Source organism: Penaeus vannamei, chromosome 11 (genome assembly GCF_042767895.1).
Source record: "Penaeus vannamei isolate JL-2024 chromosome 11, ASM4276789v1, whole genome shotgun sequence".
In the NCBI taxonomy this organism is placed as follows: domain Eukaryota; kingdom Metazoa; phylum Arthropoda; class Malacostraca; order Decapoda; family Penaeidae; genus Penaeus; species Penaeus vannamei.
In genome coordinates, this window is record NC_091559.1 from 42,142,217 (window position 1) to 42,159,789 (window position 17,573).

Below are 17,573 nucleotides of genomic sequence, written 5' to 3' on the forward strand. Positions count from 1 at the left end.
AGAAGGAAAGAAAGGAAGGAAAGAAGAAGGAGAGAAGAAGGAAGAGGAAAGGAAGGAAAGAGAGAAGAAGAAAGAAAGAAAGAAAGAAAGAAGAGAAAGAAGAAGAGAGAAGAAGAAGAAGAAGAAGAAGAAGAGAAAGAAAGAAGAAAGGAAGGAAAGAGAGGAAAGGAGAGAAGGAGAGGAAGGAGGAGAAGGAAGAGGAGGAAGGAAAGGAAAGAGGAGGAAGGAAGGAAAGGAAGGAAGAGAAGGAAGGAAAGGAAGGAAGAAGAAGAAGAGGAAGGAAGGAAGAGGAGAAGAGTGGAGAGGGTGAGAGGGGTGGGAGAGGAGGGTGGGAGAGAGGGTGGGAGGAGGTGGGAGAGAGGGTGGGAGGGTGGGAGGGTGGGAGGAAAGGAGGGTGGAGAGAGGGAGAGGAAGGGAGGAGGAAAGGAAGGGAGGAAAGGGAAGGAAGGGAGGAGGCGAGGGGAAAAGGCAGGCAGGCGAGAGCAGGAAGCAGGAGCAGGCAGGCAGGCAGGCGAGAGCGGAAGCGAGGCAGGCTGAGGCGAGGGAGAGAGAGAGAGAGAGAGAGAGAGAAAGAGAAGAGGAGAAGAGAAGAGAAGAAGAAGAAAGAAGAGAAAGAGAAAGAGAGAAGAAGTAAAGCAAATAGAGAAAGGGAGAGAGAGAGAGAGAGAGAGAGAGAGAGAGAGAGAGAGAGAGAGAGAGAAAGAGAAGAGAGAGAGAGAGAGAGAGAGAGAGAGAGAGAGAGAGAGAGAGAGAGAGGGAGAGAGAGAGAGAGAAAGAGAGAGAGAGAGAGAGAGAAAGAAAGAAAGAAAGAAAGAAAGAAAGAAAGAAAGAAAGAAAGAAAGAAAGAAAGAGAGAAAGAAAGAAAGAAAGAAAGAAAGAGAAAGAGAAATAAAATCTCCTTAGGATGCAAATATTTAATGGTGGGATGTGAGGAAGGATACATTTTCCGGATATCATCGATTTCCAATAAGTTGATAGCGAGACATCGCGAATTTGGGCGAATAAACATCTTGTTTTTTTATGTACAACCACATCTTCCTCTTCGGTTGTGCAGACACTAACGTATACACATTTACCTCTAAGAACGTACATGTCATTGTTCATGTCATTGTCCATACGTGTATACAAGTGTTTTGTATGCGTAATATAGTTTCCATATACGTACAATTCACCCATAATGACCTCTATTGCTTCAGCCTCATTTAACTTACCTTTTTCACCCCAGCGGACACCCACTACCTGCGGGGGACGCGGCTTCAGGTGATGAGCAAGGCCGCCGTCACCCACGCCTTCAGGAGACTCAAGACGCCGTCCAGGTGCCGCGAGTGTGACTCCTACGTGTACTTCCATGGCTACGAGTGTGCGGAGGTAAGGTGTTAGAGGGAGAGGGATGGGGGAGGAGAGAGGGAGAGGGGAGGAAAGAGGGAGAGGGAGGGGGGAGGGAAGAGGCAGAGGGGGAGGAAGAGGAAGAGGGAGGCGCGGGGGAGAGAGGGTGGATGGAAGGGGGAGGGTGGGAAGGGTGGAGAGGGAGGGGGAGAGGGAGGGGAGGGGGAAGGGGAAAGGGGAAGGGTAGTAAGGGAAGATTTGAGGGAGAGAGGGGGAGTGGGAAAATGAAGGAAAAGAGGAAGAGGGAAAGGGAATGGGGATAGAAAAGGGATGAGTGAGTGAGGGAGCTAGAAAGAGATAAATAGAGATAGACAGAGATAGAAACAGATATAGCGAGATGGCTATACAGGCCCACATAGATAAAAGAGAGAGAGAGAGAGAGAGAGAGAGAGAGAGAGAGAGAGAGAGAGAGAGAGAGAGAGAGAGAGAGAGAGAGAGAGAGAGAGAGAGAGAGAGAGAGAGAGAGAGAAAGCGAGAGAAAGAGAGACACACACACACCCCATCTAACACCCCCCTTTCTAACACCCTCCTCTTCCCTCCGCAGTGCATGCTCGGGTGCCACAAGAAGTGCCTGGAAACGCTGGCCATCCAGTGCGGCCACAAGAGGCTGCCGCGGAAGATGACGACCTTCGGCGTGGACTTGGCGCAGCACCTGAGCGAGACCAACGCCCCCGTGCCGCACCTCGTCCTCAAGTGCATTGCGGAGATCGACGCCCATGGGATCAAGACCAAGGTGAGGGGAAGGGTGATGGTGGGGGGAGGAAGGGCGGGGGGGAAGGTGAGGTGGTAGGGTGATGGTGAGGGGAAGGGCGATGTTTAGGTAGTAAGGGGGGAAGGAAGGTGAGGTGGTAGGGTGATGGTGGGGGAGGAAGGGCGGGAGGGAAGGTGAGGTGGTAGGGGGGAAGGTGGCAGAGGAAGGAGGGGAAGGTGAGGTAGGAGGAGGTGAGGTGGCAATGGAAAGGGGGAAGATGAGATTGTAGAGGGAGGTGAGATGATAGGGGAAGAGGGGAGGTGGCAGGGAGTAAGGTGAAGGGAAGCGGAAGGTAAGGTGATAGCAGATGGTAAAGTGAGAAGGTTGGAGAAGATGAAAAAAACACATACAGAGGATAGAGGAGGTTGAGGCGGCAGGGGACGGTAGAAAGGGAGCAAGAGAAAGGATGAGAGAGATAGGAAAAGACACAGGGAAGGATAAACAAGGGGAGAACCTGGAAGAAAAATGGAAAGAAGGGGAAGGCAAATTAGGAAGGGAGGAATGATGGAGGAAAGAGAGAACAGAGGCAGGGGATGAAGGAAAGAGGGAACCAAAAAGAGATAGAGAAAAAAAACGAAGGAGGGAAGGGAAGTGGAGGCAAATTAGGAAGTAGGAAGGGGGGAGAAGAGAAAGAGAAAAAGAGAAAAGGATGCGTAGTGAAAAAAAGGACATGAAAATGAATATTTAAACACATTAAGCTACAGAAAAGAGAGAAAGATAGAAAGAAGAAAATGGATGATGGCATAAGCAATGATACTAAATGAAATAATAATGATGATAAAAATATATATGAAATGTTAATGATAGTAATATCAATGATGAAAGTAATAATAAAATTATTACAGTGATGATAATGATTATAGTAATAATGATGATAATAACAATAATCATGAAAATGATATTGATAATATAGACAATAACAATGGTAATAATAACAATATAACATTAATGACAACAATGTTAATCACAATAGTAATCATATTGATGATGATGATGATAGTACTAACGATGATGATAATGATAATGGTACAGGTAAGAATAAAGATAAATATCAGAAAAACGAATGAGAATAAAACAGTATAGAAGGGCCCAACACGGGAGAAAGAGTGGCCCAGAGACAGGGCGATCAATTATTCAAAGGACCAGAGTAAAGTTTGGGAATAAAAGGAGATACAGAAAACAGAAGAACAAATCGAGGAAAGCGGTTTGAAAACTTGGGATGAAAAACGAGTCCGAAGGGTTGGTCCGAGGTCGATTGTGGGTTAGGGTGAAGGGGTCAAGGGTGAGGGTAGGGTGAAGGGGTCAAGGGTGAGGATAGGGTGAAAGGGTCAAGGGTGAGGGTAGGGTGAAGGGGTCAAGGGTGAGGATAGGGTGAAGGGTGAGGGTAGGGTGAAGGGGGTCAAGGGGTGAGGTGAGGGTGAAAAGGTCAAAGGTGAGGGTAGAATTGAAGAGGTCGAAGGGTGAGGAGTAGAGTTGAAGGGTAAAGAGGTCAAGGGTGAGGGTGGCAGGGTGGAAGGGTAAAGAGGAGTCAAGGGTGAGGGTGGGGTCCGAAGGGGTCAGTGGTGAGGGTTAGGGTGAAGGGGTCAAGGGTGAGGGTAGGGTGAAGGGTGAGGGTAGGGTGAAAGGGTCAAGGGTGAGGGTAGGGTGAAGAGGTCAAAGAGATGAGGGTAGGGTGAAGAGGTCAAGGAGTGAGGGTAGAATTGAAGGGGTCAATGGGTGAAGGGGTCATAGGGTGAGGGTAGGGGTGAAGGGGTCAAGGGTGAGGGTAGGAGTGAAGAGGTCAAGGTGAGGGGTAGAATTGAAGAGGGTCAAGGGTGAGGGTAGGTTGAAGGGTAAAGGAGGTCAAGTGTGAGGGTAGGGTGAAGGGGGTCAAGGTGAGGGTAGGGTGAAGGGGGTCAAGGGTGAGGAGTAGGAGGTGAAGAGGGGTCAAGGAGTAAGGGTGGTAGGGGTGAAGAGGTCGAAGGGTGAGGGTAGGGTTAAGAAGGAGGTCAAGGGTGAGGGTAGGGTGAAGGGGTCCAAGGGTGAAGGGGTCAAGGGTGAGGGTAGTGTGAAATCTTTTAAGGATGAAGTCAGTGTGGGATCTCCAAGGGTGAGGTTAGTGTGGGATTTCCAAGGGTGAGGGTAGGGTGAAGAGGTGAAAGAGATGAGGACAAGGGTGAGGGTAGGGTGAAGGGGTCAAGGGTGAGGGTAGGGTGAAGGGGTCAAGGGTGAGGGTAGGGTGAAGGGGTCAAGGGTAAGGGTAGGGTGAAGAGGTCAAGGGTGAGGGTAGGGTGAAGAGGTCAAGGGTGAGGGTAGGGTGAGGGGGTCAAGGGTGAAGGGGTCAAGGGTGAGGGTAGGGTGAAATCTTTTAAGGATGAGGTCAGTGTGGGATCTCCAAGGGTGAGGTTAGTGTGGGATTTCCAAGGGTGAGGGTAGGGTGAAGGGGTCAAGGATGAGGGTTCAAGGGTGAGAGTAGGGTGAAATCTTTTAGGGATGAGGCTAGCGTGGGTTCTCCAAGGGTGAGGATAGTGTAGGATTTCCAATGGTGAGAGCAGGGTGAGCTCTTTAAAGGGTGAAGGGAGTGTGGGATCTTTTTAGAGTGAGGTCAGTGTCAGATCTCCAAGGGTGAGGCTAGGATGAGATCCTCTAAGGGTGAGGCTAGGGTGAGAACCTCTAAGGGTGAGGCTAGGGTGAGGTCCTCTAAGGGTGAGTTCAGCCTGTGGTCTCCAAGAGTGAGAGCAAAATGGGACCATTAACGACAAAACTGCAGGAAAATTCTCAAGGATGAAATTAGTGTGCGATCTCTAAGCTTAAACATCACACAGAGAGAAGCCCATAAGGGTGACATCAGAGTGAGATCCCAAGCAAGTCAACACCCTTAGGCATTCCCCCCCCCCCTTCATTTTGCCTCAGCGAACCGAGCCAAGGGAATATCTGAACCTTACATCAACAGCCAATGAACTGGAGGGAAATCGACTAAATGGGCCAAAAGGAACGTAGAATTCCATACACTTTATGTAAATTTGTCCGCGCTAACTTTTCATACTTGTAATGAGCAGAACCAACGGGGCGAGAGATCAGAGAGAGAGGGAGGGCTTACAATTTATATTTCTAATGGGGGGGAAGTGATAGGGAAGTTATTTTTTTTTCTCTATGGGTTTCCACGTTTTACAATTTATTTTGTGGGTATGTGGTGTGTTTGGAGTTGAGAACGTAGGCGTGGACGGTGTGTGTGTGTGGGGGGGCGCGTGTGTGTGTGTGCGTGTGCGTATGTGTGTAGGGGGGCGCGTGTGTGTGTGTGTGCATGTGCGTATGTGTGTAGGCGTGAGAGAGAGAGAGAGAGAGAGAGAGAGAGAGAGAGAGAGAGAGAGAGAGGGAGAGAGAGAGAGAGAGAGAGAGAGAGAGAGAGAGAGGTACTTAGGGGGGGCGTGAGAGAGAGAGAGAGAGAGAGAGAGAGTGTAAGGGGGGCGGAGAGAGAAAGAGTGAGTGAGTGAGTGAGTGAGTGAGTGGAGTGAGCAGTGAGTGAGTGAGTGAGTGAGTGGTGGTGGTGGTGGTGTAGTGGTGGTGAGTGAGTGAGTGAGTGAGTGAGTGTGTGTGTGTGTGTGTGTGTGTGTGTGTGTGTGTGTGTGTGTGTGTGTGTGTGTGTGTGTGTGTATCGCTTTTCCGTTCTTTATGTTTTCGTTTAATCACTTATTTAATCTCTACATTTCCTATATAGATTAACTCAACCTGTACATAAAACTCAAACGTGCGTCCCCAAATTCCCACGTCCCATCCGAATAAATGGCTTGGTCAAAATCTTCCCCCTAAAAAAATATCGACACGGGAGTTGACAGCCATAAACCCCGCCCACTCGCCCGCCCGCCCGGAGAGGTACATGCGACCAGCACGCCCATTGCCTCTGGACATGTCACCGGGGGATGTTTATATTCATAGGAAATTAATGTGCAGGGATGTGATTTAATTGCCCATTGAACACTCTTCACGTCTGAGTAATTCCGTAATATGTATCGTATGCAAAATCTGCAACGATTTAACGAGCGGTTTCCGATCAGAGTAGAAATTAGAGGAAGAGGAGGAAACAGGGGAGAGAGAGAGAGAAGGGAGAGTTAGGATAATAGGACGAAAGGAAGGGATAATGAGGATAATCAGGAGAATGAGACGGAAATGGAGGGAAAAGATAACAGGCGGGAAGTAAATGAGAAAATGTCTTGGAAAATGGAAGAAAGTTTAATAGGAGTTCATTTTGGACTAATTTTTCCACTTTGCATATGTCAGTGAGGAATGCATATAAGTTGGTATATATGCTTTAAAAAATCGAATTTACGACACATGAATTTCCAACCTAGATTCCAGATTGATATATATATCCACACAATCAAAATAATCACGACCAGAATTTAAAAAAAAAAAATGGTGATCATGAACATAAACATTATTACTAGTCACACTACCCACACACTCCACTGAATATATGGAGGCACCTCGGCCCTCTTCTCGACCCTTGCCCTCCTCCTCCTCTTCCTCTTCTTCTTCCTCTTTCTCTTTCTACTCCTCCTCCTCTTCCTCTAACTCTTTCTCTTCCTCTAACTCCTTCCCCACCTCCTCTATTTACCCACCTCCCTCCTCTCCTTCCCACCTGCCTCCTCCTTCCCTACCCTTCTCCTTCTTCTTCTCTCTCCTCCTCCTCCTCCTCCTCCTCCCTCCTCCTCCTCCTCCTTCCTTTCTCCCTTCTTCCTCTTCCTCTTCCTCCCTCCTCCTCCTCCTCACTCCTCCTCCTCCACCACCTCCACCTCCCACCACCTGCCATACATTGCCTCCTCCTCCTCCTCGACCACCACCACCACCTCCTTCCCATACCTCCTTCTCTACCTCCTCCTCCACCATCTCCACCTCATGCCATACTGCCTCCTCCTCCTCCTTAAATATCATCCCTGTCCACTCATCATCTCTGCCTCCCTCCGCCTCTTCCATATAAATAAATACATAATAAATAAATCAATAATATATATTTTATCAAAAAAATTTCATTTCCAATAGCAATAAATAAATAATAAATTAAATAAATAAATTTGTAAATAAATAATAAATAATAATAAAATAATATTAATCAATAAATAATAAATAAATAAATATTTAAATAAATAAATAAATAAATAAATAAATAATATTATAAAAATATTAAAGTAATAAATAAATAAATAAAAATAGATATAAAAATATTATTTATTATATAATAAATAAATATAATATAATATAAATAAATAAATAAATAAATAAATAAATAAATAAATAAATAAATAAATAAATAAATAAATAGAAATGAATAATGTCATCGCATCATTTCAAATAGCAATAAATAAATAATGTCATCTCCTTGTAGCATCATATCATTGTTAGCATCATTCATAACATCATCATCACCAACATCGCATCATTTAATGCATCATTACTGTCTTAAATAAATCATAGCATCGCATCAAGTGTATTGCGTAAATAAATGTCATCAAATATTTCACATCGACATCATTCCGTAGCATCGTCGTAGATGGTGGTGGTGAGTAGATAAATGCATCATCATCATCATCATCATCATCATCTCATCATAACGCATCAGCATCAAGCATCATTCCGTACATCATTTATAACATCTCATGATCCGCCGCATCGCATCATTGCCGTATCATCATCATCATCATCATCATCATCATCATCATCATCATCATCATCATCATCATATCATCATCTGCCGCCATATCCGCATCGCATCATTTCGTAGCATCATTTTCCTGCATCCTGATCCACTTACTTATCCACCTCGGCGCCGTGCAGCATCATCATCATCTGCTGCCATATCCGCATCGCATCATTTCGTAACATCATTCTGCATCATCATCCGCCGCATCATATCGTGCCGTAGCATCGTCTGCATCATCTTTGTTTACATCAACATCATTCACGCATCATCGTAAATAAATAATGTCATCATCATCATCATCATCATCATCATCATCATCATCATCATCATCATCATCATCATCATCGTCATGCATCGCATCACTTATGGCAAGCGCATCATCATCATCATCATCCCTGCCTGCACCATGACTATTTCCGACATCATTATCTGCCTCATCATCACCGTCATATCGTGTAAGCGCATCATCATCATCATCATCATCATCATCATCATCATCATCATCATCATCATCATCGTAAATAACGCCGCCGCATCGCATCAGCATCATTTCCGTAGCATCATTGCCAATATAGTCTAAGCGCGTCCGCGCAATGTGTAATAATGATGTCATCATCATCATCATCATCATCATCATCATCATCATCGTAAATAAATAGTAAATAAATAAATGTGCAGCAGCATCATCTAACATCATTAAAGTATCATTTCCCTATCCTGATCCTGCACCTCCGCCTCGTGCCGTGCCTCATCATCATCATCTGCTGCCATATCCGCATCCACCTCCTTCCATGCCTCATTCCCTGCATCATCATCATACCTCCACCTCGTACCATGCTTATCATTCCCTGCATCATCATTGTTCCACATCACGCTCATTCACGCATCATCATCCCGTCATCGTCTGACCATAAAGGCCTGGAGCCCCACCCACTGCCCCCACGTGATCCCCGCTACATGCTCAGGATACCAACACACTACCGCATTCTCGACCACTCCCGACCTCATGCTCTCCCTCCACCCACAGGGCATCTACCGCGTGTCGGGCGTGAAGAGCCGGGTCGAGAAGCTCTGCCAGGCCTTCGAGAACGGCGCCCACCTCGTCGACCTCACCGACCAGCACGCCAACGTCATCGCCAACGTCCTCAAGCTGTACCTCCGTCAGTTGCCCGAGCCGCTCCTCACCTTCAGGCTGTATCCGGACTTCATCAGGTGAGTGTGGAGGGGGGGGAGAGAAGGGGAGGGGGAAGGTGGGTGGGTGGAGGGGATGGTGGGAGGGGAGGTGATGGGGAAGGTGGGAGGAGGGGAGGCAGAATGGAGGGAAGGTGGTAGATGAGAGAGGGGATGATGAGAAGGAAGGTGATTTGGGTGAGTGAGGAGGATTGAGAAGAGGAAAATAGTAAATGAAGAAAAATAAAGGGAAAGTATGAAAGAAGAAGAAGAAGAGAGTGAGTAGGTAAAGGAAGAAAAATTGAAGAAAAATAAATAAGAGTAAATTAGAATATAGAAAAATGAAAAAGTAAATAAATTAAGTAGAATAGAAAAGAGTAGGTAAATTAAATGGGGTAAATGAGAAAGAAGAAAAAAATAATTATTAAATTAAATATGAAAGAAAGAAGGAAGGAAAGGCTTTAGAGGATGGATGAGAGGAGAAAGAGATGAATGGAAGGAGAAGAAGATGGAAGGAGAGAAGATGAATGGAAGGAGATAGATGGAAAGAAGATAGATGAAGGAAAGAAAAAGAAAAAGAAAACAGAAAAAGAAGCAAGAAAACGAAAGAAAACAGAAAGAAAACGAAAGAAAACAGAAAAACGAAAGAAACGAAAAAAAACTAAAGAAACGACAAGAAAAACGAAAGAAACGAAGAAAACGAAGAAAACGAAGAAAACGAAAGAAACAGAAAGAAACAGAAAGAAAGAAAGAAAGAAAGAGAAGGCAGGAAGAAAACGAAAGTGAAAGCAAACGAAGTAAGTAGTGAGTGAGTGAGTGAGTGAGTGAGTGGTGAGTAGTGGTGAGTGAGTGAGAGTGAGAGTGAGAGAGAGAGAGAGAGAGAGAGAGAGAGAGAGAGAGAGAGAGAGAGAGAAGAGAGAGAGAGAGAGAGAACGAAACGAAACGAAACGAAGCAAAAACGAAGCAGAAAGAAAGAGCAGAAAGCAAGGCAGAACGAAAGCGAAACGAAGAGAGAGAGAGTGGACCACATCCTCCACATCCTCCTCCTCTTCTCATCTCCTCCCCTTCGTCTCATTTCCCCTTCCCCTTCCAACTCTTTGCCATCCCGCCTTCCTCTCGCGTCAAACTTTTTATCCCCCTCCCGCAACCTTCCCCTACCCCTCCCCCCTCCTCCCCCTCCCCCCCTCCCCTCCCCCTCCCCCCCCCTCCGCCAAGCCCCCCTCCCCTTCTCCACCCCCCCCCACCCCTCCCCCCCCCCCCCTCCCCCTTCCCCCCTCCCCCCTCCAAGCCTCCCCCCTTTACCCTCTCCATCTTCTCCCCCCACACACACTCCTACCCCTCTACCCCCTCCCCCCCCCCAACCCCTTTCCAAAACCTCCACCCCCTCTACCTCCTCCCCACCTTTTTAGCCCTCCCCCTCCCCCCACCTCCCCCTACCCCCCTCCCCCCTCCCCCACCTCTCCCCCACCCGCCAACCCCACCCTCCCACCCCTCCCCCTCCCCCCCCACCTCCACCCCTCCCCCATACCCCCTCCCCCCTCCCCACCTTCCCATCCCCCTCCCCCCCCCCCCACCTCCCCCCTCCCCCCACCCCCCCCCCCTCCACCCCTCCCCTCCCCCCCCCCCCCACACTCCGCCCCTCCCCCTCCCCCTCCCCACCCCCTCCCCCCCTCCCCCTCCCCCCACCCTCCCATTTTCCCCCCCCCTCCCCCCCCTTCTTCACCAGGTTTCCCGGAAAAAGACTCGCATGGCGGGTGACAAGAAGGGAAGTGCTAATTAATGTCTGCTGTTAATTACTTCCAGGGAACTTTAATATCTTTTTTTTTTTGGGGGGGGGGGGCATTCATTGTTTTTTTTTTCAGGTATTTATTTATTTATTTATTTATTTATTTTTTACCTTTTTTATATTCACTTATTTTTTTTTTTTTGCCTTTGCCATTTAGTTTTTTAAAAAATCCGAGGCCTTGAATAGATTTTATGATTTGAATCGTTATTTTTTTTCTTTTAAAATTTTTATTTATTTATTTATTATTAATGATTATTATTTTTTTGGGGGTAAAAATTTTAATTCAAAAACCCATAAAAATTACCCCTGGAAAACAAAGCAAAAAAAAAAAAAAAAACAAAAAAAACCCTTTATTTAAAAAACTACATTTTTAAAAATACCAAAAAAAATTTTTTAAAAAAAGGGAAGAAAAAAACAACAAAAAACCAGGCATTTATTTAAAAAAAACAGGTGTTTATTGAAAAATAACAACAAAAAACCAGGCATTTATTGAAAAAAGCTAGGCATTTATTGAAAAATAACAACAAAAAGCCAGGCATTTATTAAAAAAAAAAAAACAGGCATTTATTGAAAAAGCCCGGATTTATTTAAAAAAAAAAAAACCCGTATTTATTTTAAAAAAAACAAAAACCGGCATTTATGACAGATATGCGATTGGACCCCCAACCCGCTGCCTGTCTCGAGTCCGAATCCTCTTAGAAGGGATCGAGTCGCGAAATGAGTTGGCAGAGCGGCTTCCCGGGCGCGCTGCGGGTATGAGGGGCGGGGGGAGAGGGGTGGGGTGGAGGGTGTGTGTGGAGGGGCGGAGGGAGGGGATGGAGGGAGGGATGGGAGAAGGAGGGGTGGAGGGGAGGAAAGGGGGGGAGGGTGGTGGGAGGGAGGGGTTGGGAGGGCAGGTTGGGAAGGGGGGGAGGGGGAGGGAGGAGGGTGGAGGATGGCGGGAGGGGGGGGAGATGGGAGAAGGAGGGGTTGAGGAGGGGGGGAGGGGGTGGGGGGTGGAGGGAGGGTGTGTTGGAGGGGAGGGAGTAGGGGGAAGGGAGGGGGAGGGTGTGTGTGGAGGGAGGGGGGGAGGGGGGTTGGGGGAGGGGAGGGGAGGGAAGGGGTTGGGGAAAGAAGGGGGGGAGGGGGCGGGGGAGGGAGGGTGTGTTGGAGGGGGAGGAAGGGGGGAGGGTGGGGCGGGGGAGGTGGGGGGGGGTGGAGGGAGGGAGGGAGGTTTGGGAGGGAGGGGAAGATGGGAGAGGAGGGTTTGGGAGGGGGGGGAGGGGGTGGAAGGGGGAGGAGGGAGGGTGTGGAGGGGGGAAGGGGGGGTGGGGGGGTGGGGTGAGGGTTGAGGGGAAAGGAGGGAGGGGGTGGAGGGGGAGGGGGGGGTGGGTGGATTGGGGGGGGGGAAAAGGGAAAGGGGGAAAGGGAGGGGGGGAAAGGGGAAGATAGAAGGAGGGAGGGGGAAAGGGGGGTTTGGGTTAAGACAGGAGGAAGGTATTGAGAGAAGGGGGTTTGGGGAGGGGGCCAAGGGCGGGGGGAGGGGGGGGGGGGGGAAAGGGAAGAAGGGGGCGGAGGGAAAGGGGGGGGGGGAGGGGGGGGGAGGGTAAAACAGGGGGGGATAGGGAAGGAAGGGGAAGGAGAGGGGAAGGGGGGGAGGAGGTGGGGCAAGGGGGAGTTTAGGAAGGGGAAGGAAGGGGGTGGAAGGGGGGAGGGGGGGGGTTAGGGAAAAGGGGGGGAAAAAGGGGAGGAAGGGGAAGGGAGGGGGAAAGGGGAGGGAAGGGTAGAAAAAGGGCGGGGGGGGGAAAGGGGGGGAAGGGGGGGGGAAGGGGGGGGGGGAAGGGAAGGGGGAATGGGGCTGGACACTAGGGGGTTTGGGGGGGGATTGGGTTAGAAGGTGAGGAAAAAAAGGGGGAGGAGGAGGCTAGCAGGGGAGGGAAATAGGGGGGTGGGGGGGGGGTAGACGGCTTTCGAGGTTCTATTTTTTCTTTTTTTTTCCCTTTTTTTCTCGTTGTGTCCCTCTTTTTATGGTCACCGCAATCTGGAGGGAATGTTTCTGGGTTCTTGATTAGGATCAGCGTTCTCCCTTTCTTTCTTTGTTGCATTTTTTTCTCTCTCTCTTTCTCGGTCTGTCTTTCTCACGTTCTCGCTTTTGTTTTTTTGTTTCGTTTTCTCTTGTTCTCTCTCTTTCTCGTTCTCTCGTTCTCTCTGGTTCTCTCGTTCTCTCTCTCTCTCTCCCTCTGTCTGTCTGTCTGTCTGTCTGTCTGTCTGTCTGTCTGTCTGTCTGTCTGTCTGTCTGTCTGTCTGTCTGTCTGTCTGTCTGTCTGTCTGTCTCTCTCTCTCTCTCTCTCTCTCTCTCTCTCTCTCTCTCTCTCTCTCTCTCTCTCTCTCTCTCTCTCTCTCTCTCTCTCTCTCTTCAATCTCTCTCTCATTCTCTCTCTCTTCCTCCCCCTCCCCCTCCCCCCCCCCCTCCCCCCCCCCCCCCCTTCCCCTTCCCTTCCCCTCTTCCTCCCCCTCCCTCTCCCTCTCCCTCTCCCTCTCCCTCTCCCCCTTCCCCCCCTCTCCCACTCCCTCCCCCCCCTCTCCCTTCCTCCCCCTCTCCCCTCCTCTCCCCCTCTCCCTTCCTCTCCCTCTCCCCCTCCCTCCCCCTTCCCTCTCTTCCCCCCCTCTCTCCCTCTCCCTCTCCCCTTCCTCTCCCCTTTCCCCCCCCCTCTCCCTCTCCCTCCCCTTCCCCCCACTCCCCTCCCTCTCCCTCCCCTCCCCCTCCCCTCTGCCCGCCCCTTCCCCTCTTCCTCCCCCTCTCCCCCTTCCCATCCCCCTCACATTCCCTACCCCTCCCACTCCCCTTCTCCCTCTCCCACTCCCACTCCCACTCCCTCTCCCTCTCCCTCTCCCTCTCCCTCTCCCTCTCCCTTTCCCCGCGTGGGGCGTCCATCAGGAGCAGCAGGGACAATCTTTCGTGTATCTTTAATATATATGTAAATGATGATTCATCCGAACCTTATGAAGGAATAATTTCGCGAAAAAATTACCTGGAAATTCCCGTTCAATTTTCCCGCCTTTGGTGAAATTTTTTTGTTATTATGTTTTGACGCTAGGGGGATTGGGGCGCTGTGGTGTGTTGTCTTTTTTGTGTGTGTGTTTTTCACGTTTTTTTTTAATATTTATAATTTTTTGTGTGTTTTTCACGTTAAAAAAAAATATTTATCGGGTTTTCTTTTCTTTTCTGAAATTGCTTTTCGTTTTGTGATTAGCCATTTCGTTTCGTACGTGAGGTTCGGTAAACACGCAGATTTTTTCACAGAATAGAGAATTTGATTGCTTATAGAACCGTAGAATAGAGAATTGTATTGCTTACAGAAATACAGAATAGAGAATCTGATTGTTTACAAAGCCACAGAATAGAGAATTTAATTACTTACAGAACCACATGATAGAGAATTCAATTGCTTTCACGTGCATAGAATGGATGATTGAATTGCTTGCAGAACCACAGAATGAAGAAATTAATTGCTGCTAGAACCACAGAATAGGGAATTGAATAGTCTCTAGAAACATAGAACAGAGAATTTCATTATTTACAGAACCACAGAATAGAGAATTTAATTGTTTGCAGAACCGCAGAATAAAGAAAATAATTGTTGCCAGAACCACAAAATGGAGGATTGAATAGTATCTAAAAACACAGAATGGAGAATTTAATTTTTACAGAACCACAGAATAGAGAATTTAATTGCTGCCAGAACCACAAAATAGGGAATTTAATCGCTTTCAGAACCACAGAATAGAGAATTTAATTGCTTTCAGAAAAAAACAGAATAGGGAATTTAACCGCTTGCAGAACCGCAGAATAGAAAATGTAATTGCCAGGAGAACCACAGAACAGAAAATGTAATTACCAAGAGAACCACAGAACAGAAAATGTAATTACCAAGAGAACCTCAGAATAGAGAATGTAATTGCGTAGAGAACCACCCAATGGGGCATTTAATGGCTTCCGGAAACCCCGCCCGTGTCTCCCGCCCGCACGCACAAACAACGCGCGCGTGTGTGTGTGTGTGTGTGGCGAAGTAACCATTTGTGTATCCTGTGCAGAGGTTTGCCCAATCGATCGCTTTCAGCATTCGTGGAGCAGATTGGTTAAATAGATGCTCCCTCAAGCCGAGCGAATGTTGGTGGGGAAATGAGGTAAACATTCTCTCATCCCGTTGAACGTGGGCGGGGTGGAGGGGGAGGTGGGGTGGAGGGTGGAAGGGAGGGGTGGGTGGAAGGGTGGGGGTGGGGGGGTGGGGGGTGGGGAAAAGGGGTGGGGAGGGGGAAAGGGGGGGTGGAGGGGGGGGGTGTTGGGGGGGGTGGAGGGGGGGCGGGAAGTGGGGGATGGGCAAGGGGGGGGAGGGGGGGGGGGGCGGGTGGGGGGGGGGGAAGTAATCAACCCCATTCCCCCGGAGCCAAGGGGGGATGGGGATGTGGCAAGTTTTTTTTTGATGCTGGGGGGGGGGGGGAAGGGGGGGGGGTGCTGGAGTGGGGGTCTTTGCTCTTTTTATTTAAGCTGGTGGTATACGGACACGTATCCCATGGAATCTTAATTCCTTCCCCCCAAAAGGCAAAAAAAACACGCATGCACGCACCACCCCCACACACACACACACACACACACACACACACACACACACACACACACACACACCCCACTCACTCCTCCCCCACTCCTCACTCACTCCCCCTCCTCCACTCCTTACTCTTCCACCCTCTTCACACCCTATTCTAAAATAAAGGGTCCTGACCAGCTGTGTTCCCCCCCTGCCAAGATGAAAATCTTTCCCCAACCCCTTTTTTCTGTACTTTTCGCACGCTGTCTGAGAGGCTGCGAGGTAAGAGGTAAGAGGGCTTGTTCGCCTCCTCTTGAGAACCCTCTTGGCCTTCGCGTTGTGGCGTCTTGAGGGGCAGTCCTTTGTCGTTGGGGATTCCCCATTTCCAGCGCCATCTTGCTCTCTCTCCTCCCTCCCTCCCTCCCCCGTTTTTTTTTTGTTTTGTGTTTTTTTTCTTCTTCACGGACATTTCTCTTCTCTTCTCTTCCTCCCTCCCCTCTCCCTCCCGTTTCTTTTCCTTCTTCTTTCTTCACGGACACTTCTCATTTCCTCGCTTTTATCTAACAATGCTCGACCATCTTGCCTTCTCGAGTGCCTTGGTTTCTTACCGCCAGATGGCTCTGTCTCTCCATTTCGCTTTTGGCGCGCTTTTGCCTCCGACGTCGCGGGGGGGGGGGGAGAGGGAGAGGTAGAAAGGGGAGGGGGAGAGGGGGAGGGAGGAAGAGACATGAAGGAGTAGTGAGTGATTGAGTGGTGGTGGTGAGTGGTGATGGGTGAGTGGGGTGAGTGGTGGTGGTGGTGGTGAGGGGAGGGGAGAGAGAGAGAGAAGAAAGAAGAGAGAGAGAGAGAGAGAGAGAGAGAGAGAGCAGGAGTTATTGTACCCAAAGGATTTTGTAGACAATTTTAAAATTGGTGTCGTAACCCCTTGCCTCCCCTCCAATGTCTTTTCTCTCTCTCTCTCTCTCTCTCTCTCTCCTCCTCTCTCTCTCTCTCTCTCTCTCTCTCTCTCTCTCTCTCTCTCTCTCTCTCTTTCTCTTTCTTTTCTCTCTCTCTTTTTTTTTTTCTCTCTCTCTTTCTTTGTCTCTCTCTCTTTCCTTGTCTCTCTCTCTTTTTTTTGTCTCTGTCTCTTTTTTTTGTCTCTCTCTTTCTCTTTCTCTCTCTCTCTCTCTCTTTCTCTCTCTCTCTCTCTCTCTCTCTCTCTCTCTCTCTCTCTCTCTCTCTCTCTCTCTCTCTCTCTCTCTCTCTCTCTCTCTTCTCTCTCTCTCTCTCTCTCTCTCTCTCTCTCTCTCTCTCTCTCTCTCTCTCTCTCTCTTTCTCTTTCTTTTTTTCCCCTCCTGTCTCTCTCTTTCTTTTCTCTCTCTTTCTCTTTTGTCTCTCTCTCTCTCTCTCTCTCTCTCTCTCTCTCTCTCTCTCTCTCTCTCTCTCTCTCTCTCTCTCTCTCTCTCTCTCTCTCTCTCTCTCTCTCTCTCTCTCTCGTATTTTCAAAACTGAACAACGATTTTTATCTATATAACGAACAAAAAAACAAACAAACTTCAAAAAGTACAACGATAATTACCGAAAAGAAGCGGAGAAAAATTTTCCCGGATCGACATGCTTTTAAAGACAATCCGAACCTCTATAATGAGCTTGACTGGAACGCGATCCCGAGATTATAAGGAAAATAAACCCGATTCGCTTGTCTCGCGGCGCAACACTGAACGGCAGAGTCTTTTCCTTATAGTCTCATAACTCGATGCGACGAAATTAATTATTTTGTCCTGGATTCTGAATTAATGAATTTGCATATCAGCTGATCACACAAACAGGTAGAAAACATGTGTAATTACGTTTTGTTTTGTTTTTTTGTTTTTTGTTGTTTATATTATGCAAATAGTCTTGCGGATTTTTTGTGTGTAGGGAGGAGAGGAGGGGGGAAGGGGGGAGGAGAGAGAGAAAAAAGGAGGGGGGAAAGGGAGAGGGGGGGAAGGAAAAAAAGGAGAAAAAGGAAGGAAGATGGGAAGGGAAAGAAGGACATAGGAAAGTAAAAAAAACACGAACAAAAATAATAAAAAAAAAAAAAAAAATATATATATATATATATATATATATATATAAATATATATATAAATATATATATATATATATTTTATTATATATATATATATACCGCGCGCGCGCGCCACACACACACACACACACACACACAACACACACACACACACACACACACACACACACACACACACACACACA

At 48.1% G+C, this 17,573-nt stretch overlaps 1 protein-coding gene across 1 annotated transcript in view; it reads left to right on the forward strand.

Moving 5' to 3' along the window:
- The window catches only part of LOC113823097 (uncharacterized), a gene marked incomplete in the record, with an annotated part of 250,198 nt that overhangs the window by 218,201 nt on the left and 14,424 nt on the right, over window positions 1-17,573 (forward strand). The window contains 3 exon segments of the mRNA XM_070127522.1: window positions 1,226-1,368; window positions 1,931-2,119; window positions 8,842-9,026. Of these exon segments, the coding sequence (XP_069983623.1) occupies window positions 1,226-1,368; window positions 1,931-2,119; window positions 8,842-9,026 (517 nt within the window).